This window comes from Gopherus evgoodei, chromosome 6, assembly GCF_007399415.2.
Source record: "Gopherus evgoodei ecotype Sinaloan lineage chromosome 6, rGopEvg1_v1.p, whole genome shotgun sequence".
Classification (NCBI taxonomy): domain Eukaryota; kingdom Metazoa; phylum Chordata; order Testudines; family Testudinidae; genus Gopherus; species Gopherus evgoodei.
In genome coordinates, this window is record NC_044327.1 from 132342721 (window position 1) to 132370154 (window position 27434).

Consider the following 27434-nt stretch of genomic DNA (forward strand, 5'->3'; position numbering starts at 1 on the left):
TGTCCAACCTTTTAATGCACAAGATCACTTTTTGAATTTAAGTGCAACCTAGGATCTACCCTGCCCTGCTCCCTTCATTCCCCCTCCCTTCATTGCTCACTCTCCTCCACCCTCACTTACTTTCACCAGGCTGGGATGGGTTTTGGGGTTGGGGTTTGGGAGGGGGTGCAGGCTCTGGCCTGGGGCTGTGGGGGTCAGAGTGTGGGAGGGGGGTCCAGGCTGAGCCTGGGGCAGGGGGTTGGGATGCAGGAGGGGGTGAGGGATGTGGGCTCTGGAAGGGAGTTTGAGTGCAAGAGGGGGCTTTGGGCTGGGGCAGAGTGTTGGGATGCAGGAGAGGGTACGAGGTGCTGGCTCCGAGAGGAGGGTCAGGGATGGGGCAGGGGGTTCAAGGTGTGGGAGGGGGTTGGGTGCTGGCTCCAGGAAGGGGGGTCAGGGCTGAGGGTTGGGTTGCAGGCTTACACTGGGCGGCACTTACCTTGGGCGACTCCCGCTCGGTGGCGCAGCAGGGCTAAGGCAGGCTTCTTGCGTGCCCTGGCCCCACACTGCTCCCAGAAGCAGCTAGTATGCCCCTGTGGCTCCGGGGGCCGGCACGTGGCTCCGCGCGCTGTTCCTTCCTGCAAGCACGGCCCCCGCAGCTCCGACTGGCCACAGCTCCCCATTCCCAGCCAGTGGGAGCTTCAGTGACGGTGCTTGCAGGCAGGAGCAGTGTGCAGAGACCTGTGCCCCCCCCCGCCCGCTCTCCAGGGGCCACAGGGGAGTGCTGGCCGCTTCTGGGACCAGCATGGGGCTGGGGCAGGCAGGAAGCCTGCCTTAGCCTTGCTGCACCGCCAGACTTCTTGTGGGCAGAGATCACGATTGACTGGCAGAGACTCCAGGACTGACCAGTCAGTCACGATCTATGGGTTGGTGACCACTGCTGTACACAAATGTGCACCAGTTTAACTAAAGGTGTATTTTAAAACTCATTTGATTAAACTGTAGCAAACTCCTGCGTAGACGTTCTTATTTAAAAGTGATTCTTTGGTTTAGCTTCCTTTCCCCCCCCCCCCTTCCCCCGAATTAAGCTAATTCAAAGTAAGAAACTCAAAGCCAAATAAGACCATCTACACAGGGTTTTGCATTAGGTTTACTAAATAGGTTTAGACACTGATTTAACTTAAACTGGTGCAACTTCTGAGGGTAGGCAAGGCCTTTGTTAAAGACGTTACACCTCTGTGTTTTGACTTAAGGTGTGAGACCTGTCAGTGAATGCTCTGTGAGACCACCAAGCAGTCCTCCAGGAAACTAGATCGGACATGTTTGATATTTCGAGGGTATTGTTATTATTATTTATTACTGATATAGCATCACCACTGTTGATGGTGCTGTAAATAAACACATACACACCAATCCTGCAGGATCAAAGACTGATGACAATAGGAGTTCCTCACGCAGAAAGCTAGCAGAATTGGGCTGTCAGTTTAGACATGTACCTATCTTTTATGGTGTACTGTGTAAGGGGCTAGTTTTGCAATGCCTATGTACGTGAGCTGTCCCATAGAAATCCATGGGGTTTTTAGCATCGGGGGTAGCCGTGTTAGTCCGTATCCACAAAACAACAAGGAGTCCGGTGGCACCTTAAAGACTAACCGATTTATTTGGGCATAAGCTTTTGTGGGTAAAAACTTACTTCTTCAGATGTGGGATTTTTAGTTTGAGTAAGGACTACTTGCATGAGTAAGTGGGGCAGAATCAGGCCTCAAATCAACAATATCATTATTTGCTTGGAACTATGGGACTGCCAAAAGCAAATAATTAAACTGAAATAGAAATGAATCTACATTATACCACACTGCTGCGTGCTTCACTGACTACAGTGGGAAGTTTTAAATTGACATATTGATGATCCTTTGGCTTTTTGCTTTTCACTATTAGCTCTGTCCAGAGGTGACTCCTGGAAAACTGAAAGGGCAGTATGTTCTGAGCAAGTGAAAAGAAATGCTGCTTCCTGCAGAACAGTCAGCCTGCAGAACTCAGAGCCGCAGGGGTGTCATAGGCCTTGGCTACACTGGTGCTTTATAGCGCTGCCAACTTTCCTCGCTCAGAGGTGTGAAAAAAAACACACCCTGAGCGCAGCAAGTTACAGCGCTGCAAAGTGCCAGTGTAAACAGTGCCCCAGCGCTGGGAGCGCGGCTCCCAGCACTGCAAGCTAATCCCCATGGGGAGGTGGAGTACGTGCAGCACTGGGAGAGCTGGCGCTGCGACCACACTCGCACTTCAAAGTGCTGCCGCTTGAGTGTAGCCAAGAGTCACATTCTTAGGTGTAAAATAAAGCATAGAGAATTTCCTGATTGCCAACTCTGATGCTGTGCAAACTGAAACGATCAAATGAAATAATTCAGGACTAGAATCTTTTATGTTTACTCCTGGTGAGCAGCACCATACTCCATGAGTACGCCCACTGAAGTTACAGTATCAAGGGTATCAGAATCTGGACCTTGGGGTGTAAAGTACAGTATTGTACCACTGGCTAAATGCATCCTGAATAGGTTTTTTTGAGCCTCCTCAGAAGCAGAGCTGGTCAAACACGTAAAGAAAAACAACAACAAACAGGATTTGGGAATATTTGTGTACGTATAAGTGCTGATTTCAGTTCACTATAATTAATGGGGCCATAGCTGTAATTTGGAAGCACCTGGATGACCGCTGGGTATTTGTGAAAATGTTTGCAAATCCTGAATGTTAGCTAATGGTTCAGCTGAACATTCAACCCAGGAAGTGAGTGATTTGTTAATCACTCGTTATTCTCAGTTCTGCTGTTAAAATGAATTCATTATCCAGCCCAGTGGCAGTAACTGTCTCATGTTCATTAGGTGACCAAGGACACCACACAAACAGCTGAGAGTGAAAACGAACAGTTCATGTGACTGTCTTTAGCACTTTGCTTGTTTGGGATGGCATGTTTGCAGGGAACAGGGCTAGCATGAGGGTCTTGGCTGTCTTAAACCCTGTTGTGGAGCTAGCCTACGTGTTCAAAGTTCCTTAGAAAGCAGGGAAGACTTGTAGCTATAATGTGTTATTTGGTGGTGGTGGAGCAGTTACAGGATTGGCATCAGGGACATTTATGTGTTCTGGATTTTTTATTATACATCAGCAGAAGCCTTGTTTCTAAGGAAGTAGCGGACTTATACATTGTGACTGGCCTGCCGCTGAAATGTAAACATGAAGCATTTATCAAAAAGTAATATCAATGGCAGATCAAGCCATTTATTTTCAAAGCACTAGTTCATTATCCAGTCATAGTGTATGATTCCATTTACCTAATTGCTGTTCTGTAAAATACTATACTTCAAAAAAAAAAATGTAGTTAGCTGGTGAGCTTGTGTTTAGAGTCAGAGTCAGGCCCGAAGTGGCTTACAGAGGAAAAATCAATTTCAAATGGACCTTTAAAACAATTTGGCCTATCAAGTCCATTGAAGATTAATTTTAATAAGATACAGAATTAATCAAACCTGAAAGAGAAAGTAACCCAATTAGAAAACAGCTTACTTTGATTTATATTAATGCCATACGGGGGTTTATTCATGGTTGTGTTACTGAAAAGTTACAACCTAACTGGCTATAAGAAAAACTGACACATGACTTTTCTACTTCTTCTGGACAGAATGTAATTGGCTCATGCTCAGTTCCTGTAAACAAAGATTTTTTTAAAAGTCAGCCTATTTCATACTCACCAAATTAAAACAGATGATCATCTTTAAGGCACGGTCTAGCATTCATCTTTGAGAGTGTAACTCTCCTGGGTGCTGTTGTGGTACAATAGAGTAAGAATCCTTTGCTGATCTTCACTTCAAAGTGCAATCTCAGACATGAAGTTGAGAAGCCTAGGAGTGAGGATGAGAGGAACATGGGCCATATTCCTGCTGATCTCTGTGAGGATCAGCAGAGACATTGCTCCTTATCCTCAGACAGTAGTACTCACGTGGTAAGGGACATTACAGGGAGAAGAATTGAATTCTTCTGAAGCAGTGAACACTGGCCTATGCTGAAGGCAGCTTAACAGAGTTGGCAGACCAATGAAGATCCAATATGGCCTTGCTTATGTTCTTCATACGCTGGTGGCATATGAATTTGTTTAATTGCTCTCTTCTTTCAATCATATCTCCAGCTTGCCAGCATTTTAACCACCGTGTCCATTAGACTTGTTCAGTGCAAGATGCCGATTGCAGCCAATGGCAGGTCTAAACTTGGGTTCTCGACATTGTTAATGCTGTGGGAGCTGAACAAGAGTTAGCAAAGGCGGGGAATTGTTGAGAAATGTCTTGGTGTTGACAGGCACTATGATGACTGGAGAGCTAGTGAAAAAAAAGACATTGCAGGAGTTGAGAAAAGGAAATTGGTGCAATTGAAGGGAAGTGATTTTTATTCAGACCTTTTACATTTTTGTTAACACACCTTTAATTCCAATGGCTAATGCATGTTTTGGAGAAAGGCAGTCTTTGTTAGAAATCCATCACCACCACCCTGCCTTGCCCCCACCTCTAATAAATTGTGAGAATACCAATACACATACTGTGAAATTTCCAAGTAGTCCTCCAGCAAAACCTAGGGCAGAGCACAGTTGGTATCGCTAAGGTACAAGCAGGAAAATCCCATTTTAAGGGTTCCTTTTTAATGTATCATAAAGAGATAAGTAAAGGGAATATGCTCAAAAAAGGGAGGAGAGAATGTGCCTCTGACAGGCCCCAAGCCCCAGACACCCAGTTCCTTGATCCCTTCTCTCTTTGGCCAAGGCCGTGAAGCCCTGTCCCCTCCCCTCTGTCCCCTACCCTTCCACTCATCTCCATTTCTCCCCTTCCGCTAACTCCCCCTACTCCTCTGTCTCCTAATCCACCCCTTGCATCCTCCCAACCCCCACATTCCTTGCAGTGCTCTAGCCCCTCACCACCTTCCCTCTTGCTGCTGCAAACCTCCACAAATTTTTTAATAAGAATTGGATAATATTATGAGAAGCTCATTTTAGGGGGGCTGTGGTTCGGGAATCCCTTAACCAATTGAACTAGTTTTCCTTTCACTCTCAGTTCCATTGTTCAGGAAAGGGGATTTACATTAACCTTCCTGCTTACTCGAATATTTCTTCTTCCCTCTGTTTAATTAATGCTGACTTGCTTTGACAATACTTCTAAAGTAAAATCTGAGTTGGCAGATGAATTTCAGGGTACTTTATCCCTCTTCAATCAGAAATTTTGGTGTAAGGACAAAATTTCCAAAAGGAGCCCCTGCAAAATGCAAGGAATATGCACAAGACACATTCTCTGGAAACTGCTCTCAGGGGATGGATGCAGCTCAGGTTCAATGACCTCTGCATATCATCTTGAACCTCCTAGTTACTGTGACAACAGACTGCATGGAAACCCTCTTGCTTCCCCAGAGCCCTGACCCAGAAGAAAACATGAAATCATCACTGATAAAGTTTGCAGATGACATAAACATTTGGGGAAGGGGTAAATAATGAAGATGACAGGTCACTGATACCAAGTGGTCTGGATTGTTAGGTAAGCTGGCTGCAAGCAACTAATGTGTGCTTTAATACAGTTAAATGTAAATGAATAAATCTGGAACAAAGAATGTAGGCCAGGCTTACAGGATGTAAGAACTTGCAGTGGGGGAGGTTTAGGTTGGATATTAGGAAAAACTTTTTCACTAGGAGGGTGGTGAAGCACTGGAATGAGTTCCCTAGGGAGGTGGTGGAATCTCCTTCCTTAGAGGTTTTTAAGGTCAGGCTTGGCAAAGCCTTAGCTGGGATGATTTAGTTGGGGATTGGTCCTGCTTTGAGCAGGGGGTTGGACTAGATGATCTCCTGAGGTTCTTTCGAACCCTGATATTCTATGATTCTAAGATTGTGGACTCCATCCTGGGAAGCAGTGACTTTGAAAAAGATTTGGGGGATAATTAGCTGAACATGAGGTACCAGTACGACACTATGGCCAAAGGGGTAATGCAAATAGGGAATCTCGAGTAGGAGTAAAAAGCTTATTTTATCTCTGGATTTGTGCAACACTGCTAAATCTTGGGTCCAGGTCTGGTGTCCACAATTCAAGAAGGATGTTGATAAATTGGAGAAGGTTCAGAGAAGAGTCATGAGAATGAATAAAGGATTAGAAAACCTGCCTTACAGTGATAGACTCAAAAAGCTAAATCTAATTAATTTAACGAACAGAAGGTTAAGGGGTGACGTGGTTACAGTACGAGTATCTACATGGGGAACTAATATGTAATAATGGGCTCTTCAGTCAAGCAGAGAAAGGTCTAACACGATCCAATGGCTGGAAGTTGAAGCTAAACAAATTCAGACTGGAAATAAGGCATACTTTTTTAACAGTGAGAGTAATTAACCATTGGAACAATTTACCGAGGGTCATCTGGATTCTCCATCATTGGCAATTTTTAAATCAAGGTTGGATATTTTTCTAAAAGCTCTGCTCTAGGAATTGTTTGGAGGAAGTTCTCTGGCCTGTGTTTTACAGGAAATTAGAAGCGATGATCACAATGGTCCCTGCTGGTCTTGGAATCTATCAATCTAGTCTTGCTGCATATATGCATGTCACTCTTTGAGGAATGTCAGTTTGGCATGTGCCGATCTGCAGCTATGAACTTTACCTTTAATCAGGTGACCATATTTCCCAAAGGGAAAATGGGATACCACATGTGTGGGGCTAGCCCAAGCTCCCCTCCCCTTCCCACGTGCAGCTGGTATGGCTTCCTGCCCCCCACAAGGCTGGGGCTGGTGTCACTGCTCACTCAAGCCCTGCCTACCTCCTGCCGGAGCCCTGCCTCTCCCCCTGCATGGGGCTGGTATCACCACTCCTCCCCGCCACATGTTACTCTGCATCCCCCTTTTGTCAAGAAGCCTGGGCTGATTGGGGAAAGTAGACTCAGCTGTGGCCAAGCCCCAGTCAGGCCCAGCTGGCCCCTATAAGAGCCTGTGAGCGAGGAGACCACTCAATCTCCCTTGGCCTGTACAGGGAGGTGGTCCTGGCTATAGGGCGCTAGAGACTGGGTACCTGAGTGGAGCAGGGCTGGGGAAAAGCAGAGGAGCTGGGGAGCTCCAGCCTGGAAAGCCCCAGGCTGTGGCCTAGCACAGGGGGTTGCAGAGGGCAGACCAGGGATAGGCAAAGGCAGCAGGTCCAAACCCAATCTTGCCAGTGATGAGTGGCTGATACTGCAGTCTGCCCCAGGGTGCAGGGGCTAGATGATGAGTGGCAGTAGCCTGATACTGAGGTCAGGTGGGGTTAGTGGGTGGGGGTTTTCCAGGGAGGGGAGACCCTGAGAGAAAGGGGTTACTGCCAGGGGGCAGCGCCCCAGCTAACAGGGCACCAGGTCCAGGAGGGACATGGGGGGCCAAATGGTAGCAGTTCACTGGCCTGCAGAGGGTGCTTTGGAGGCTGGAGAGCTAATTCCTGGAAATCACCAGCAGGAGGTGCCATAGGGGTGAGTCTGTACCTCTGCATAGAGGCTCAGACTAAATAAATACCGCAAATTAGAAAAGAAAGTAAGAGGACCAAAAGAATGCCTCCACGGCTAGCCATCAGAGTAAAGGAGGCCATTATAGGCAAAAAGGTATCCTTTAAAATTGGGAAGTCATGTCTTAAGTGCACAACTCTGGCAGAATAAGTGTAAAAGTATTATAAGATAGGCCAAGAAAGAATGTAAGAAGTAACTTGCTACAGATGCACAAACTAACGGTGAGAATTTTTTTAGTACTCCAGAAGTAGCAAGCCTGAGAAGCAGACAGCAGCGTCACTAAGCTAACATCTACACTGCAGTAAAACATGAGTCTCAGGGCCTGGGTCAATAGACTTGGGCTGCGGGGCTGAAAATTGCAGTGTAGATGTTTGGGCTCAGGCTGAAGCCCAAGCTCTGAGACCCTCCCCACTTGTGGGGTCTCAGAGCCCAGCCTCCAGCCCGGGATCCAACATCTACACTTCAGTTCTTAGCTCCGCAGCCTGAGCCTTGTGAGCCTATAGCAGCTGACCCAGGCCAGCCACGGCTGTGCTGCAGGTCTTCCATTGCAGTGACCAAGGTGCTAACAGAGCTCTCAGTGAAGATAAGGCCATTGCAGAGAAGCTAAAAGATAAAACACTAATAAGTCACCAGGTCCAGATGGGATCAGCCAAGAGTTCTGAAGGAACTCAGGTATGAAATGGCAGAACTTCTAACTGTGGTATGTGCCTTGGCATGTCGGAGAATGGCCAGGCATATCTGAGATCTAGCAGAGATGGAAGGTTAGGAGCATTGGTATGCAGTGTCGGGGACGCAGAGCATTGAGCATTTGTAGGATACCTGATGTTAGATACACCTCTACCCCGATATAACCTGACTCAGTATAACATGAATTCGGATATAACACAGTAAAGCAGCATTCTGCGGTGGGAGGGGGCTGCGCATTCTCTTGGATCAAAGCAAGTTCGATATGCCATGGTTTCACTTATAACGTGGTAGGATTTTTTGGCTCTCGAGGACAGTGTTATATCAGGGTAGAGGTGTATATGCTCAATATGAAGATAGTGTAGACTGAAGGAAGGAGCACTGGTGTGGGAGCCAGGCATTCCTGTGTTGTATTCTTGGCTCTGCCACTGACTTTCTGTGTGGCCTTTGGCAAGTTATACATCTTTCTATCTGTTTCTCCATCTGTAAAAGGGGGCGATGTTGCTCCCCAGGAGGCTGTGAGGATTAATTTGTGTCTTTACATGAAATAAAGCACTATATAAATGCCAAGTCTTAGTATGCCTGTGAAATGGAGTGAAGTCATGGTGAGGCTCGTGGCCGAGCATGCGTATGCCCTGGTGTTGGCCTTCAATGCCTAGCATGTTCTGACAATGGAGGTCTTTGAGGTGTTGACAGGGCTTTGATGGGGTCTGGTAATTCAAATAATAAAGATAATAATGGAGGTTCACTTAGGATGTGTGGATGCAGGACTTTGAATGGCAAAATATCAAAGCTCAGTGCCCCTGGCTTTGAGTTCTCCACACATGAGAGAACCCTAGGACTCCCGAGCATGGGTATAAACAGCGAGGCACTGCTTAGGTGAATGGAGTACAGACAGTGCAAAACTCCAGCAGTGACGAAAAAAATCTGTCAGGGGGAGGCAGTGGGGAGGGATAGCTCAGTGGTTTGAGCATTGGCCTACTAAACCCAGGTTGTGAGTTCAGCCCTTGAGGGGGCTACCTAGGGATCTGGGGCAAAAATCAGTACTTGGTCCTGCTAGTGAAGGCAGGGGGCTGGTCTCAATGACCTTCCAAGGTCCCTTCTAGTTCTAGGAGGCAGGTATATCTCCAATTGTTAAATTAAAAATATTATATTAAAGGCTCCAACTCCCATTGCCAGAGCCTTTCCCTGCTGCCAGCCTCTGCCAGAGCCTTTCACTGCCGGATGTAGCTGCACACTTCAGTATGGGAGCAGCCTGCTTTTCACTGCCATGTGTGGCTACGCATACCCCACATGCTGCTACCAGTGGTGTGCAGTGTAGACATACCCCTCGATATATCAGTGTAACCCTGGGAGGGACCTGGAGGCAGACCTGAACTGTAGGGTTTGGACGTCCCCAGAATTCAGGGAAGGAAGGAGTTTGGATTTGTGCCCATCACTGGAATTCCCATTAGGACAGAGCCAAAGAACTGCACATCCCTCCCTAGTCTACACAGGGTTTAATGTTGTGCAGGGCTTTATCAATGTTTGTCAACACATAGTAGACCCAGGAGTGACGGAAGGTCCCTAAAAGTGTGTGTGGTTGGGACCATCAGTGTCCAAACTGTGGCCTCGCCCCCCCAGCACCACCCCTGCTCCCTCAGCGACCCTTCCCCCCAAGCCGCCACCCCTTCTCCCTGAGCTCCCATCCTGCACCGCCCTTTTCCCCAAGACCCAGCTCCTGTGCTGCCTCTTCCCCCCTACCCCTTTCCTCATTGCTCACCCTTATGATGGTAAAAAATGGGAGGGAATAGCCTTCTACTTTTAAAAGTGAGGGTGGGGGCATGGCCCTCTGGCCCCCCTGTTCCAGTGCCACTGGTAGCACCACACCTGCAGGATGGAATTTTCCACAGTGCTAAGCCAGTGAAGAGCCTGGTTCTCATTGACTCCAATAGGCAATTGGACACAAAGCTGCCTTTTGTGCCTTTGAAAATCTCCCCCACAGCGTGACTGACTCCGTTAGCTATGTGCTATATCAGACTGTTGATCTGCATACAACTTAAAGTCGAGTTCCCAGAGATTTATTGAAAGACTTTAAAACCCTTTGATCTTTGCTTGTCCACATGAGACCTCGAAGACCCTTAGACCAGAGATCCAACAGGAGAGGGGGGCTCTGTGCTAATTTTCAGGGAACCACGGCATAGGAAATACTTTCCCTTTCTTTCAGCATGTTAGTTGTAAAATTGCTCCTCATTGTTTTCCTTTTTTGCAGAGTGATGATGTAACCAAGGTGACCAAGGCAGCTAAAATAGTGGAGCGGATGGTCAATCAGAATACCTTTGATGACCTTGCACAAGGTATGGCCCCCACCGCGGGACTTTCATTCACACTCAGATATCAGTTGTGCGGAAGAGACCGGCACACCGTTGTGACAAGGGTGCTGAAAGCTCCTTTGAGAATTCAGGTTGTGGGTTTTCAAAGCGGTCTAGGAAAGTTCTGTTTAGTGGTATTTGGGTGCCTAACACTCTGACTCCATTGGAAAGCCCAGCCGTAATTAGTTACAACTGACTATTCTGCCCTTGATCAGTACCATACCATGCATCAAGCCCTTGATCAGTACCATGTTGCTGATCACTTCCCCAGAGAAGTCAGAGGCTACTCACCGTTATCAACTCTGTGGCCTCACCTGGCACAGTGACTCCCAGGGAATCATCACCTGTACATGGAGAGGAAGAAGATTGGTGAAAAATGTAACGGAGAAGAATTCCCGTTTGCTCTACCGGCTGGCTGTACAATGTTGATCCTTTCCAAGTCACCATGACAAAGTGCAATAGTTCATGGAATGTTACGTAAAGCCATGTCAGTCTGTGTAACAGAGAAATCTGCACAAAAGGCCACCTCTGATAGGCTGCCCTTTGCCCTAAGTGACCACTTTAAGTGGTCCAAAGGTTGCCAGTAACATTTTGCTTGCTCCTTATTTAAAATCGACAAGCTAGATTCAGCCCAGGATTAGACAGACTCCCTTCAGCTGACAGAAGCCATGACACAACCTTCCCAGCAATGGAAAATCTGCCTTGGGGAGCATGAGGGCAATATAAGACACCCAGAGTATTGCTTCCGCGGGGGTGGGCACAGCCAGCCCACACAGTCCCCAACATAGCACTGGCCTGGGAAGGTTTATGGCCAGGACCATGGAGGATTTACTGATTCTATATATAGCCCATATAGCCTCTCCTTTGGAGCCCTGAGGTCAGTTTAAAGCTTTACCTCCCTGGCAGAGACCCCAAGTGAGGGCTGCAGCATTTTATTCTAATGCCTAATGGTTAGGGCAGGGAGATGTAAGTCAGGACTCCTGGGTTCTATTTCTAGCTCTGCTGGTGGATAAGTAGATGATGCTGGGCAAACCGCTTACCTGTCCAGAGCCTCAATTCCACCATCAGGAAAGTGAGGCTAGTCATATTTCTCTGCCTCCCAGGGATACTATGAGGACAAATTAATTAGTGAGAGTTTGTAAAAGGCCCTGAGATCCTCAGTGTGAAAGCACCTCAGAAGTGCCAAGGATTAGTATGTATTCGTACCGCAAGTAAAACATTGCAGTATGCAGGTGTTACATCTTCATAACCCTAGAGAGATTACAACAGGGAATCTGGGGAGGCATTTTCTGGTGGAGTTAAATTTTGTCTTGATTCAAAGAAGAGATCTGCTGCTAACAGGAGGGTGATATCAATATAGTTGGCCAGATTCTCGGCTGATGTAACTCAATAGAGCTTCATTGACTTCTTTGGAGGCACAGCTGAGGATCCGACCTGTCCGTCCCTAATGCAGGTTCGGTGAATTTTTTAATTGAGAGAGGAAAATTAAAGCCAGACAGACTGAAAATTCAAAACACCACGGGGCCGTTTATTAACAGGGAGAAAATCACAACTTGGGCTGGGGAGGAGCACTTTTACCAACTAGCAGTATGATTAGAATAAGAACATTCACACAACTTGAAGCAATTTATTTACATCCATTAACAAGGAACCAAATAATTCAGAATTATCTGCTCTTTAAAAATCAAGGTAAATACACCAAATTAAACGAACTGTGCGCACATTAACCAATATCATAAAATACACCAACAATAGCTATTAATACAACAATTCAACTTTTCATATGCTGTATACACACACTTTATACTGAATAACAACAATATACAGTTCTGCACTAAATAAGGGAAGGAAAAAAGAGGAGCGGCAAAGCAAAGCACAGAGTATTCACAGAAAATTAGAAAGCAAGTACCGTATTCCAGGTGCAGGTGACCAGCCGTACAGACACCAGAAGCATACTGAATCCGTAATCCGTAGAAGATAACTTTGAAAAATAAATGTCACGTCCCGAGCTGGCTATATCCAGAGGAGACCCCTGGCTGAAGGGCTGATCGGGTCCTTCAGTCAGTATGTGGATACTCCTGCAGATTTTGGCGCGAGGTGTGGTTTTATTCAAAGGCTCTTTTACACTTGTCACAATCTGATTGGTCCCTAGCTCCTTCACCTTCCAGGCTCTGAGCTGGCGCCCTCTACGTAGATAGAATCTGCACACGGCACCCTAGAAGCTGCACCCAGCACACTAGCATGGTTTTGCACACGACCCTAGTCTGACCATTTGAACTGAACTACGATTGGTCAGATTGGATCCCTTTGCTCATGGCACGCTAGTATTATGCACACAGCACTAGCCTGACCCCTAGGTGACCAGGCAAAAAAAGCAGGAAAATGCACACGGCACTCTAATGTTGCAGACCGCACCTTAAAATTGACACAGCACCACGGTGTTGCACACGGTACCAGTGTGACCTCTAGATGACCGAAAATTGGCCATACAGACGCCATGTTAGAACAGAGGCCTTTGGGCTGCGACACAGTCCACTGCCTTGCTGACCACTGTAGGGTCTCCTACATGTCCCTGTGGCGTGGGGAGCTCTGGGCATGTAGGTATTGGGAGAGAACTCCACAATTTACTGTTGCTGTCTACCTACCTCCAAAGTGACCTGCATATAATAATGATACCTAGATTTAATACAGCACTTGTCATCAGCAGATCTCAAAATGCTTTTACAAAGGAGTGCAGTATAATTATCCCCATTTTACAGATGGGGAAGCTGAGGCGAAACGACTTGCCCAATGTCAGCCAGTGGTAGAGCTAGGAGTAGAATCCAGGTCTCTCGAGTCCCAGGTTGACACTATCAAGTGGAATGCCCAGTGCTTCACAAGATGCAGGAAGGCAAGATCACAGCCCAAAGATGCTTGTTATGTAAGGGCCCAGTCCTGTGTGTTTAGTGAGAGATGAGAATCATAGAATCATAGAACTGGAAGGCACCTCGAGAGGTCACTAGTCCAGTCCCCTTCACTCAGGGCAGGACTAAGTATTATCCAGACCATCCCTGACAGCTGTTTGTCCAACCTGCTCTTAAAAATCCCTAGTGATGGAGATTCCATAGTGTCCCTAGGCAATTTATTCCAGTGCTTAACCACTCTGACAGTTAGGAAGGTTTTCCTAATGTCCAACCTAAGCCACCCTTGCTTTAATTTAAGCCCATTGCTTCTTGTCCTGTCCCCAGAGGTTAAGAAAAACAAATTTTCCCCCTCCTCCTTGTAACAACTTTTTCTTTACTTGAAAACTGGTATCATGTCCCCTCTCAGTCTTCTCTTCTCCAGACTAAACAAACACAGTTTTTTCAATCTTCCCTTATAGGTCATGTTTTCTAGACCTTTTTATCATTTTTGTTGCTCTTCTCTGGACTTTCTGCAGCCAATGGGAGCTGTGGAGCTGGCGCTCAAGGCAGGGGCAGCACATGGAACCCCCATGGCTGCCGTTGCACTTAGGAACTGGACGTGCCAGCTGCTTCCGGGAGCCACGTAGAGCCAGGGCAGGCAAGAAACCTGCCTTAGCCTCACTATGCTGCCGACTGCATTTTTAACGGCCACTGACCGGAGTCGCCAGGATCCCTTTTCCGGTTGAAAACCAGATGCCTGGCAACCCTACCCTTTATCTGTCTTGTCTGATTAGAGTGTAAGCTCTCTGGGGCAGGGACCATCTCTTGCTGTGTGCGTACAGCATCTAGCACGGTGGGGCCCTGACCTCACTTATGGGCTCTAGGCACTACGGGGTACAAATAATAAATCTCAGACGTGAGAAGTGCCTTTGGCACAAGCTCTGAAGAGCTGTGATGGTGCCTACCCTTAGCTAGAGGAGAGGAATGATCTCATGCTCCACCCGCAGGCACTGGTTACAGGCAGACCCCTTTTGAATGCACTGATCTTCGTTTCCTCTCCTTTTAGATTTTAAATATTTTGAGGATCCCGCTGATGAATACAGAGACCAGGAGGGGACTCTCCTTCCACTGTGGAAGTTTCAGTATGACAAAGCCAAGAGACTTGCAGTTACTGCCATCTGCTGGTGAGTTTATTTGTTGCAGATTTTATCTCATAATCCTTGGGCAAGATTTGAATGAAATGACACAATCTTGCAAGCCAGTGTCCCTGTGAATTGTCATCACTTGGAAGTGTAGCTCTGTTATCATGGCAAGAAGCCCAGCATTTTGTATAAAAACATTGTAATGCTTTCCCTGGGAACACTGTTTGTTTGGAATAATTCAATTCAACGATTATTTGTTGGTGGTGGATAAACATACAGGTGCTTCTGGGCAGCTGGCACCTGCTGTGGTACTGAATGTGCCAGGCACATGTTCGGATTCCATTGCCCTTCAGTGGAACATGAGCACACCGCTGACTTAGTGTGGAGCACCGGGGCAAAGAGGTTAAATAAATGGAACAAATAAGAATCCCTTCCCTGGAGAATCGTAAAACCAGATTGGACAGATCTCTGGAGAACATACAGGCAGGGTCAGTCCTGCACTGGCCATGGGGGAGGTAGAAAAAGAATTATATGAGTTAATGAGTATATTTTTAGAAAGCAGAGGCTTTGGTCTGTGCACAGAAAAAAAAGAGCAGGATAAAGTGCTGATGCAATCGCATGTTCCAATTAGGTAATTGCATGTGCAAAAGGACAAGTGAGACACTTAGGATATGTCTACACTGCAGTTAAAAACCCACAGTTGGCCCGTGCAGATGACTCAGGTTCTGCAGACTCAGGCTAGGGAGCTGTTCAGTCACGATGTAGATGGTCAGGCTCAAGCTGGAGCCTAGACTATAGGACCCTGCAAGGTGGGAGGGTCCCAGAGCTCAGGCTGCTGCCTGAGCCTGAACATCTCCACCAGAGCCAGTGCTACCATTAAGGCAAACTAAGTGGTTGCCTAGGGTGCCAAGATTTGGGGGCACCAAAAATTGGTGCCCCCAATTTTTTTTTACAGCGGTTCCTCCCTGAGCGTGCGGTCGCTGCTCCACTTCTCCTGCCTCCCAGGCTTGCGGCGCCAATCAGCTATTTGGCGCCACAAGCCTGAGAGGAGAATTAGAGCGGGGGCAGTGTGCTCGGGGAGGACGCGGAGCAGAGGTGAGCTGGGGTGGGAAGGTGCCGCCCGGCTCCCGGGGCCAGGGGGTGTGGGGAGCTGCCGCGGGGTGCCTCAGGGTTGGGGGGGAGCTGCCACAGGGCTCCTCACCCCAGCTCACCTCTGCTCCGCATCCTCCCTGAGCACGCTTCCCCCGCTCTAATTCTCCCACTTGCCTTTGGCATTGCAAGCCTGAGAGGGGAGGAGAATTAGAGCAGGGGCAGTGTGCTCGGGGAGGATGCGGAGCAGAAGTGAGCTGGGGCGGGAAGGTGCTGCATAGATCCCCGGGGTGGGAGTGCCGTGGGGTGGGGTGTCTCAGGGTGGAGGGTGGGGCGGGGAGCTGCCGCAGGGCTCGGGGGGGCACAAGTTGGAAGTTTCGCCTAGGGTGTGAAACTTCCTTGCACCGGCCCTGATCTCCACTGCAGTTAAAGAGTCCCTTTAGCCTGAGCTCTCCCCATCCCCTCTCCCCACAAGCCTGAGTCAGCGGGCACAAGCCAGCTGCGGGTGCCTAACTGCAGGGTAGACCAACCCTCTGTCTCTGTTCCAGGACAGCACTTCTAATCCCGTATTGTAGACCAACCCTCTGTCTCTGTTCCAGGACAGCACTTCTAATCCCGTATTGTACATTAAGCATGTTTTAAGCGCGGTCCTGAGTAGAGATGCTTTGCTGAATCGGAGCCCTAAGTAGCTATCTGTATGGTTGTAATGGTTGTAGTTGTACATGGCAGAGGGCCTGGCCCAATCTAGCATTGCTATCTCGGGTTACCTTCTTCTTTGTCAGTCCAAAACATCACCACTGATACTTTCAGATTAACTTTCCCTGTCTGGGGTCTCATTTATTTACATACAATAATGCTCAGCTTCTCCCCAGGCCTAATTTAACTTTTTAATTGATAACAGGTGTCAGCCTCTACATAGCCTCCCTCTGTGCTCAAAAGTCTTTAGAATCCTTTACCAGGCTTTACCTTCAATATAGCCCCCGGCTAAGACTTCACAGACCTTTGCAGCCCTCTCAGCTGAGACTTCTCCTCCCTGCCGCTCCCTCTGCTTGGGAGCTCAGGAAAATCAGATCTGCCCTGCTCTCCTTCAGTCCTCACTGCTTAAGATTAGTTAATGGCTTGTCTGATAAATATGGAGCTGGTCATGTGATTGCCAGCTGACCTGCCTCTCCGCACCCCATCCACTACAGTTCCCAGCTCCCTCAGAGACATGTCCCTACAGGCCTGTTTCTACAGTGCGTTGGGCCTTGGAACAGGGCTGGTGGGCTCAGGGTTCCCCGCTACCCATGTTACATGTACACACTTGCAAGTATATACTCTTTTGCAGCAAGATCTTGGGCTTCCATTTGGGAAAGGTTGTCCCATTAGGTCTTTTCTATCTCTGACACACCTTGGGCAGAGAGAATTATTAAAGAAATTGGAGAATTATGTATTTATTATCTATTATTGATTATTTATGGTAACACCCATGAGGAGCTCACAGTCTAAGGCCACGTCCACACTACAGAGTAAAATCGAAATCAATAAAATCGATTTTATAAAACAGATTTTATAAAATCGATTTTACGCGTCCACACTAGGGCACATTACTTCGGTGTTGTGCGTCCATGGTCCCAGATTACCATCGATTTCCGGAGCGGTGCACTCTGGGTAGCTCAGTAAAAGAATGGGACCAATAACTTCGATTTCCGTCCACACTAACCCTAAATCGATATAGTAATATCGATTTTAGGGTTACTCCTCTCGTTGAGCAGGAGTACAGAAATCGATTTTAAGACCCCTTAAAATCGATTTTAAGTGCCTTGTAGTGTGGACGGGTACAGCGTTAAATTGATTTAACGCTGTTTAAATCGATTTAACGCTGTAGTGTGGACGAGGCCTAAGGCCCTGATTCAGCAAGATACTTAAAGTCAGTGGGACTACTGTTTCCATAAAGTTGGACACATGCCTAAGTACCTTGCTGAATCAGGGCCCAAGGATGGAAAAACAACGGTTTCTAGTTTAATCTCATTCATGCCACTGCAGTAAGTATATTTTAGAAAAAATACTGGAGAGACAGTTGTGTGAGAATTACAGAATAAAGCTAAAATGAGAAGCAAAATAGGGAGGAAAAACAGTTTTCATGGGTATTTTGTGCTGTAATAATTACTGCTATACATCTCCAATAACTACTAAATAAGAGAGAACAAAAGACTTGTATGTCCCAGGTATGGATTTGTGTTTTTCAAACCTTTTGTAGTGACAGTAGATCTAATGGTTAGAGCAGGGAAGTCTGGATCCTGGGTTTTGTTCCTGAAGAGTGCAAATTATCACTTACCGTCATAATTATAAGTAAAAATGGAGAGATAAAGAAAGAAGCATTAAAAGTCAACTAATACTAAAAGAATAAGAAAATATGATTTAACTGAACATAAAATTAACCTGTGGAATTCACTTCCACATGGCCATCATTGAGGCAAATAGCTTAGTAAATGTCAGAGAAGGATTAGTTATTAAAGCTTTCTATATCAAAAAGTATAGTATTGGCAGGTCAGTCCTCATGCTTCAGGGAATAAACTGATCACCAGCTGGGACAGGAAGTTCCTTGTGGAAGTGAATGGATTTTGTAGACTGCAAGAAGGCATATGATCGTGTACCAAGAGAATTTGTTCGCTGGAGTTTGTGATGGAGAGGTGTGCTGGAAGGATAGGTCTGTCTTATCCTTATCCAGGTATATATGTTGGAATATGTATGTCGTTAAAACCACATGGGGCTACAGCAGAGGATTTCTAATGAACATTGCCTTCCACCCGGGGTCAGTGTTGAGCCCTTTTTTGTTTGCGGATGTCTTGGATGTGATTAGTGAGAGTATATGAAGGGAGGTGCCTTGGAATATATTGCTCAGTGGTTGCAGAGTGATATGTGCAGAAGATTATGAGACCCTGCAAGCCAGCTCTGAACAGTGGCAAGACAGTTTTGTGCATCTGGGATTCGAGTCAATGTTGCTAAGACCGAGGCTTTGATAACTGAAGGAGCAGGACCCACTATAAAGGATATTACAGGCAGAGAGCTTAGAATGGTGAAAAAAATGTAAATACCTAGGCTCAATGGTTGGTGACAATGGTGTCCTTCTGAGTGATGCCCGACACCGTACCAAAGCTGCCTGGTGCTAATGGTGGGAGCTGATCCCAGTTTTCTATGATTAAAAAGGTGCCAATAAAGTTAAAAGGGAGAATGTATCAAACTGTAATTTGACCCATCCTAATGTACAGAACAAAGACTTGGCCAGCCACGAGAAGAGAAATCAGTATGCTCTCCACCATGGAAATGAAGATGTTGAGATGGTCAAATGGTTGGACGCTCTGTGACAGGAAACAAAATGAGATTGCGTGGTGCGTAATGCGGGTTGCCCTAACTGGAAACAAGTTGAGGGAGGCTAGGCTACGTGCCCAGGGGCATGTTCAGCAGAGATATGAGAGCAATTTTGGAAGGATGGCCCTTGCAACGATTGTGGATGGAAGACGAGCAAGGGAGAGACCAAAGACTCAATACTTGGACCAGATATCAGCAGACCGTACAGAGACCAATTTGCATGACAGCCTGGCATACAATCATGAATTTTGGAAGAAGGCAATAAAAGTCACTGAGCCCAAATAGGGAAGTGGCAAAGACAAAATCTGTGTGAACGATCTTATGTTATGGAACTTATGTGCCTTCCTCTGAATCACCCCTCACTGGCCAATGCCAGACAAGATAAGTGAGTGAGTGGACCCTTGTTCTGATATAGTTTGGCAGTTGCTATGCTCCTGTATCCACAGTGGTGGAAACTGAGACTTCTTCTCTCTTCCTCTAAGATATACGGCTTTTTAAAAAGCATATTTTCAGTGATTGTGAAATGTACAAGGCAGGGAGCCCTGGAGACTGAAATTTTAATGTTGTCATCTTTGACGTAGCTCTTCCTTATCCACTCCATGTGTTGCCATCATCCTCTGTTGTCTGAGTCCACACATAGGTCTTGATCCTGTGAAAAATTAGGTACATGCAAAGCTTTAGTCACATGTGTAAGTGTTTGCAGGATCAAGCCGTAGACTGTCGGCTCTTTTAAGCAGGTAATCTGGCTTTATTCTGTGAAGCCCATGCACATCTGTTGAGTTAGATAATTAATAATTAATACTCTGTTACATTTATTTTCTTGTTACAGGAATCCGAAGTACAAGGATTTATTTGCAGTGGGACATGGCTCTTGTAAGTTACAAATTAAACAATATAATTCAGCGACCTGAAAGGGACATTTCCAGGTTAAATAATAAGATATAATTTTAAAATGTTGCACTACTATAGATGTGATTACAACGATTGCACACACCATCATGATGGTTAGAAATCTGGAATGCTGGCCCAAATTTTCTTGTCCCTGTGTTATTAGCATCACTTTAGATCATGCAAATCTAAATTTTTTTCAGAAAAATCAAACAAATTCATGCCATTTTGCGGCTCTTTTATTGGTTGCATTTAATTCAATTTGTACAACAAAAGGAGGGTGGTCGGTTTCCTTTTTGTTTGAGCAGACTCTTTAGTCAGTTTCATTAACAGGTTTTCATGCACTCGCACACTCATGCACCAGTCTGCAACTTTTGTGTTGCAAACACCCTAGGAGAATATCAAATCCAAATAGAAGTCTGTTTTAATTGAAATGGCTGCATGCAGTTGATATCTACAATAGGGTAGCAGCTTAAAAGAAAGCAATTGTCAACAAGTGTTGCCCTCAAAACAGTTCCCTGAGAGTGCCATGCTATTATCTTTGAATAACCTCACTATCTGTATCAGCAGCCTTGCATGATGATTAGGTTTTCCTCCTTCATGTTAACTCTTTGTCATTGAAAAAGAAACAACCCCTTCTCTGCTGTACACCTCTATCCTGATATAACACGGTCGTGGGGAGCCAAAAATCCCTACCACGTTATAGGTGAAATGCCGTTATATCTGGGTAGCAGTGGCAGGGCTGCAGCGGTGATTCGAAGAGCCCAGGGCTCTGGCTGCGGGGAGCCCCAGGCCCCTTAAATTGCCCGCCGAACCCCACTGCTGCAGCCCCGGGGTAGCGGCAGCAGGGCTTTGGCAGTGATTTAAAGGGCCCTGGGCTCCCTGCAGCAGCCAGAGCCCCGGACCCTTTAAAGCGCTGCTGGAGCCCCGCTGCTACCGCGCTATACGCAAACCTGTGTTATATCGGGTCGCATTATAGTAGGGTAGAGGTGTATTTTGAAATTCTATTGACTTGTACTCTGCCTCTCTTGGCTAGTAAATAGGCGGACGGGAGCCGAATCCGGACTGCCAGATGCTTTTGAACGGATCCCAAATCTTTTTATTCATTTATTTATTATTGTTTTCTCTGGAACCTGGACCTTGACTAGACCTTGCCCAAGAAATTTGGACCTTGCCAAAAAATAATTGACTGCCTGTCTGGGCTGGGTGATGACGCCACTGAAAAGTCTCTGTATAAATGTCCTCTTCCACCCTGCCACCCGCCCACTCCTCCAGCTTGAACATGAATCCTTTCTATCGCAAACAGGTCTTCTGTTCCACATGGAATGCTCACAGGCCAGGATCAGCTCTTTCTATAGAAATACTGCCCTGAAGCAGTTCCTGGGTGGAGCAGGAGCCCCACACTAGTTTTTCTGGGATCATTCTGCGAGGCATGGGTCTGTGAGAATCTGTGACTCATGTGACACCTGATTCTGGGAGATCACCCTGGGAGGCTCTTCTAATGCAGAATGGTCAGCCGTGTATCCCAGAACCCCGCAAGTGCTGGCTCTGAAGTCCTCTGCGGGTCTGTTTGTTTCCCTTGCAGCATGGTTTCAATATAGGATTAAAACTAAGAGCAGAAGTAGCATAAAGTAAATCAGACTGTCAAATTCTGTCAGTTTTATTAATCCAATGTAGTAGTAATAAGATATTAAATTTAAGGCTCCCGTATATGGTTAACCAATTTGTGTCCGTCCAACTGAAACAAACCCTGTTTCATCAGCAAAGAATGTTCACAATGGATTCTAACTTCATCAGCCTGAATTACACTGTCCCATTACAGATACAGCATTATCACTTCAGCAATCTCTGAATCCAGGTGCTTAAGTGGCTTCCACCAGTTCACTGGTGTGACTTTCTTTAAAACATCATCAACAAACATATATTTCTTAAAAGGTTCACCCTTCGCTCTGCAAAGTTTCAAAAAGTTCAATGTTTGTTGGGAGTGGAACAGATCTGACAAGGAGAAGAAGTCTGGAGATAACTGTGAGGAGGGAGGGACAGGCAGTAGAAACATAAGGGAAACTGTTTGAGCAGCATATTCCAATAGTCTTGGGGCTTGTCTACATCACAAAGTTGCAGCGCTGGTGAGGGGGTTACAGCGCTGCAACTTAGGAGGTGTACACATCTGCAGCATCACCAGCGCTGCAACTCCCTGTTTGCAGCGCTGGCCGTACTCCCATTTTGTCTCGGGTGTAGAGGATCCAGCGCTGGTGATCCAGCGCTGGTAATCAAGTGTAGACACTTACCAGCGCTTTTCTTGACCTCCGTGAAATAAGCAGGTATCCCAGCATACCTGAGGAAGCCTCTGGTAATCAAGCTGGTCTCCTTCCCCGGTTTGCTCTCGCGTTCCCCGAACCCCGAGCAAGCAGGTCTCCTTCCCTGCGGTTTGCAGGGGGGTTCGGGGAACGCGAGAGCAAACCGCGGCGAAGCTGGTCTCCTTCCCCGGTTTGCTCTCGCGTTCCCCGAACCACCCTGCAAACTGCAGGGAAGGAGACCTGCTTGTTCGGGGAACGCGAGAGCAAACCGGGGAAGGAGACCAGCTTCGCCGCGGTTGCTCTCGCGTTCCCCGAACCACCCTGCAAACCGCAGGGAAGGAGACCTGCTTGTTCGGGGACCGCGAGAGCAAACCGCGGCGAAGCTAGTCTCCTTCCCCAGTTTGCTCTCGCGTTCCCCGAACCTCCGAGCAAGCAGGTCTCCTTCCCTGCGGTTTGCAGGGGGGTTCGGGGAACGCGAGAGCAAACCGCGGCGAAGCTGGTCTCCTTCCCCGGTTTGCTCTCGCGTTCCCCGAACCCCCCTTGAAGCCGCCCAACAGCGCTGCAGTATGGCCACATCTAACACCACTTGCAGCGCTGGTTGCTGTAAGTGTGGCCACTCTGCAGCGCTGGCCCTATACAGCTGTACTAATACAGCTGTAACAACCAGCGCTGCAAAATTTTAGATGTAGACATACCCTTGAGGTCTTTTTGAGTGTAGCCTTCATTGATTTGAGATCTCCCATTACATTCTCTCACTAGAAGGGAAAATGTACTCAGGACTTGTCTACACTTAAAACTTTGCACCGGCACAGCTGCAGCAGCACTTCAGCGAGGATGCTATCTATACTGGTTGGAGAACCTCTCCCATTGGTGCAGGTATTCCACCTTCCCAAGAGCCAGTAGTTAGGTCAATGGGAGTGTTCTTCCAGTGACCTAGTGCTGTCTACATTGGGAGTTAGGTTTGTTTAAATGTGTTGCTCAAGGAGGTGGATTTTTCACATCCCCGAGTGATGCAGTTGTATCAACTTAGGGCTTGTCTACACTTGCAAGTTAGTGCGCATAAAGGAGCCCTGGCCACCATAGCTCACTCCCTGTCCACACTGGCAAGGCACGTAGAGCACTCTGACTCTGCGGCTACCTTGGTGAGAGGAACCTTGGTGAGAGGAATAACGTTTGCTGCACCTTGGCTACAATGCACGGGTGTCAGTGTGAACAAGGTGTTGGGTTATTGCTCTCTGATCGGCCTCCGGAAATGTACCATAATCCCCTTAAGTCAAGTGACCGCTCTTGTCGTGGTTTTGAATCGCTGCAGGAATGCGGAAGTGCCCTTTGAAAGCTCCATTTCTGACAACCGGCTGCTTATCTGCTCCAAGACAAATCAACCATTCGTGTGGAATGCTGTGTGTGTGAGAGAGAAGCAGGGGGGGCGGGATTCTGCTGCTGTCTGAACTTACAAGACAGCATGCTGACATGCTCTCAGCCCCCCAAAAACCCACTCTCTCTCCCCCCACATACACACAACACACTCCCTGTCACACTCCACCCCTCCCATTTGAAAAGCACGTTGCAACCACTTGCATGCTGGGATAGCTGCCCATAATGCACTGCTCCCAATGCTGCTGCAAGTGCCACAAATGTGGCCATGCCAATGTGCTTTGAAGCTGTCAGTGTGGCCAGACTGCAGTGTTTTCCCTACTGCGCTCTCTGAAGTCCGGTTTAACTCAAAGTGCTCTACTGCAAGCGTAGCCATGCCCTTAATTTCCTGCTGTAGAGCAGCCCTCAATATCACAGCTAAACACAAGGTGGAACAGATTGTTTAGCTTAAGTAGCTAACACATATTTCAAGGGACCAGTCAAGGTGAAGTGGCCTGTCTGATCAGAGTTCACCTTGACTAATCCCCTGAAATGTGTGTTAACTACTTAAGCTAAACAATCTGTTCCACTGTGTGTTTAGCTGTGACGCTCTGAGTACATTTTCCAGACCTGAAGAAGAGCGTAAGCTCGAAAGCTTCTCTCTCTCACAAATAATTTTGAACAAATAATTCATTTAGCTCTAGCTTCTTTTTGGCTGGTGGGTGCCCATTCTATTGGAAGAATCCTAGAGACTCACTCACAGAGCCTGTAGATCCACTGAGTTCGATGGGAGTTAAATGCCTACGAATGAGGATCAGGGCCAAGGTGTTCTCCTAGGAAAGAACAAGCCTATTGGAAAGTTTTCTCAGCTGGGTCTTCGGCAGCAGCGATAGGAAACAGTGGAAGACAACTAGAAGCATCATTAGAATAAACAATACAAAATGATGACAAAGGGGCAAAAGAAATGTGAAAGAAATATGTCTTGTATATCAAGGCAGTACTAGGAATGTTGCAAGACAAGCAGAAACTAAGTGAGCAGTGAGATTTCAAAGATTTCAATCTTGTCAGAACATCAGATTAAAGACAGAGCTTGCTGGTATGTTCTTATGGTGGCAGAGCCGTCATTTTGAAAGGATTAAGTTTCCCATTATTTTCCTGATGGTATTTGGTCACCAAGAGCAGCTACCGGCGGAGATGATGGCTGCTGCCATCTCAGCTGAGGAAAGGTTCCCTTTTCACTCACCTAGTTGAGGTGCCTCCTGTGGGCCATTAAGATTTGCTGTTGGGTGTGATACAGATCACACCCCTGAGTTCAGCCATGTGGATGGTAAACTCAGCTGACTGGTTAAATCAGATCTACTGTCTACCTTGCTGTTTGAAGTGGTTAATCAGCCCAATACCTACTGAAATTTAAGAGCTTTAAAATCCTTGATTACAATGTAGAGTTGTGGTTAATTTCTCATTGCTATAGACCTGTGGCTGCTGTGAGGGAGTTGTTCTCAAAAACATCTTGATCATTGTACCAAAGTCATCGGTCCTGGATTCTGCTATGGATTTCCTCTCGGATAACTACTGCATCTCAGGTTGCAGTGGGGGAGGTTTAGGTTGGATATTAGGAAAAACTTTTTCACTAGGAGGGTGGTGAAGCACTGGAATGGGTTCCCTAGGGAGGTGGTGGAATCTCCTTCCTTAGAGGTTTTTAAGGTCAGGCTTGACAAAGCCCTGGCTGGGATGATTTAGTTGGGGATTGGCTCTGCTTTGAGCAGGGGGTGGGACTAGATGACCTCCTGAGGTCCCTTCCAATCCTGATATTCTATGATTCTCTGCATGCTTAGATACGACTATGTGATCTGCATCTTTCATTTTCAGTCCAAATCTTTGAAGCTACAGGAACTACTTTAAATGTGAATCCTTTTGTGAAACCCACAATTTGGTGAGCAGTAATTCCCTGGAAAGAAAGGACTATTTTTTGCTATGGAAAGCATTTGTATTTCAATCCTGAAATATGGAGTGTGCTGCAGGAATTCTTAATGAGCCCATTGCAGAGGCATGATAGATGTATCAGTTTGAAATGAAATTTGGTATCTTTCAGCCCTAATGCTTTAGCACTCAAAACCTTGCTTTTCGAATCAGTTTGTTTGTGATTGATTACTTTCTTTTGTGACAATACTTTCTTATCTCTACACTGAGAGTAAATCATCTGCCTTGGCTCTGATTGTATTGGAGGAAAAGATACCACAAAGCATAAAGGGCTAAGGGCCTGATCCAAAGTCCACTGAAATAAATGGGCTGATTTCTTTTGACTCAAATGGACTTTGGATCAGGTGCTATGTTCAGAGATAATATAAATAGTGGTGCAAACATAGAAGGCACTGTGGCCAAAGGCCTAGGTCTTGGCTGTGGACCTCAGAGACCTGGGTTTCAGTCGTGGGTCTGGCACTTAATATGCTATGGATTTAGGTGCTCTGATACCAAGGCGATGGGTGTAAGTTACATCCAGTACATTGGCCTAAATCAGCATGGACTGGTGTGAGTCATGTACACATTCTAGGGTGAGGCTCTGGCATGAAAAACAACCCACAGGCATGTGTGAGATAAAATATGGGGTCCGGGTTTCTGTATCTTCTGCGAGATGCTTGTTGAGGTTTCACCTCAGTTGCACATGGTGATTGCTCTCAAATACAAGCCCACATTCTATACTAGAAATCAGCACTGTTATGCATTCCTTCTGTGAAACAGAATCTACAGTATTCTTCTCAGGAAACAGCAATTACAAGCACTTTACGCAAAAAAGTAATTCTGTTGATTGACAAATGTATTAATTGATAGTATTTTCCTTTTAACAGCATCCCTTAAAGGAAAATATTTAAATTAAAACAACAATTTTGGGGTCAGAATTAAGATGATTGCACTGTGATGAAATCTACATAAGAGGAGTGTATTAATGTTTGTTTTGTGGCCAGTGTAAACATTTCTGATGTGCTTAGGCATGAATATGGAGAACAAGAACACTCACTTAGAATAGTGACTGCTAAAAGAATATTGGAAGGGGTAATAAATCTCATGTTTCAGGGCATAAGGCAACCTCTGGCTACTGGGGGTTAGGAGGAAACTTTCCCTGGGCCTGCCAGTGTATGCAAGGGCTCAGAAATCACAAGGCAGGCTCCCACAGTCATGACTCCAGGAGCTGGGACTTTAAGAAAAACTCCACATAGTGTGAGACTCATAATAGAATTGCAAGACTTGGCAACATTGTCACAGGTACCTTTCTTGGACCTTCCTCTGAAGCAGTTGGTGCTGCCCATTGTCAGAATCAGGCCACTGAGCTAGATGGACCATGGGTCTGATCCAGTTTGGCCATTCCTATGTTCCTAACTATTCATTCCTTTGCTTTGAAGTTCTTTAGTACCATAAGCAAAGATATTTAATAGATTCATAGCACAGAGCCCATAGCTACACCCTCCAAAACTCTTCTGTTAGCTGCCTCTATGTGTGGCTGGTAACTTTATTGTTATCACTTAATGACTTTATTTGTTTAAACAAAGTTTTCTGCGTTTGGAATGCATTAAAATCCCCTTGAGAACCAGTGAGTTCAGCTTAGGGGAGGAAAGCTTTGCAAATTTGAACATTTTCTGTAAAAGGTTCTAGAGCTGTCTAGCCAAACCCCAAGTCACCCTGGTGTCCCCCATCTGTGCTTCATATCGTAGAACTCAGCTCCTTCCTGTATGTGACACAGTGCATGGCCCCTCTGACAGCGCTCTGATCCTTCCACTCTTCACAGCAGGCTCTGAAAATTGCAATTTCCTTTTCTTCTTTGAAACAAATTCTTATCATTTCTTGCACATGGCATTACAGCTGACAGGACGTATTCCCAGGCCGAATACTAAGGCTGTA

At 46.5% G+C, this 27434-nt stretch overlaps 1 protein-coding gene across 2 annotated transcripts in view; it reads left to right on the forward strand.

The window, feature by feature from the left end:
- The window catches only part of DNAI1 (dynein axonemal intermediate chain 1), a 321188-nt gene that overhangs the window by 59633 nt on the left and 234121 nt on the right, over window positions 1-27434 (forward strand). For both annotated transcript variants that reach the window (XM_030567426.1, XM_030567427.1), the window contains exons 10-12: window positions 10439-10523; window positions 14487-14604; window positions 19832-19875. In XM_030567426.1, coding sequence (XP_030423286.1) covers window positions 10439-10523; window positions 14487-14604; window positions 19832-19875 — 247 coding nt within the window. The remainder of the gene's footprint in view (window positions 1-10438; window positions 10524-14486; window positions 14605-19831; window positions 19876-27434) is intronic.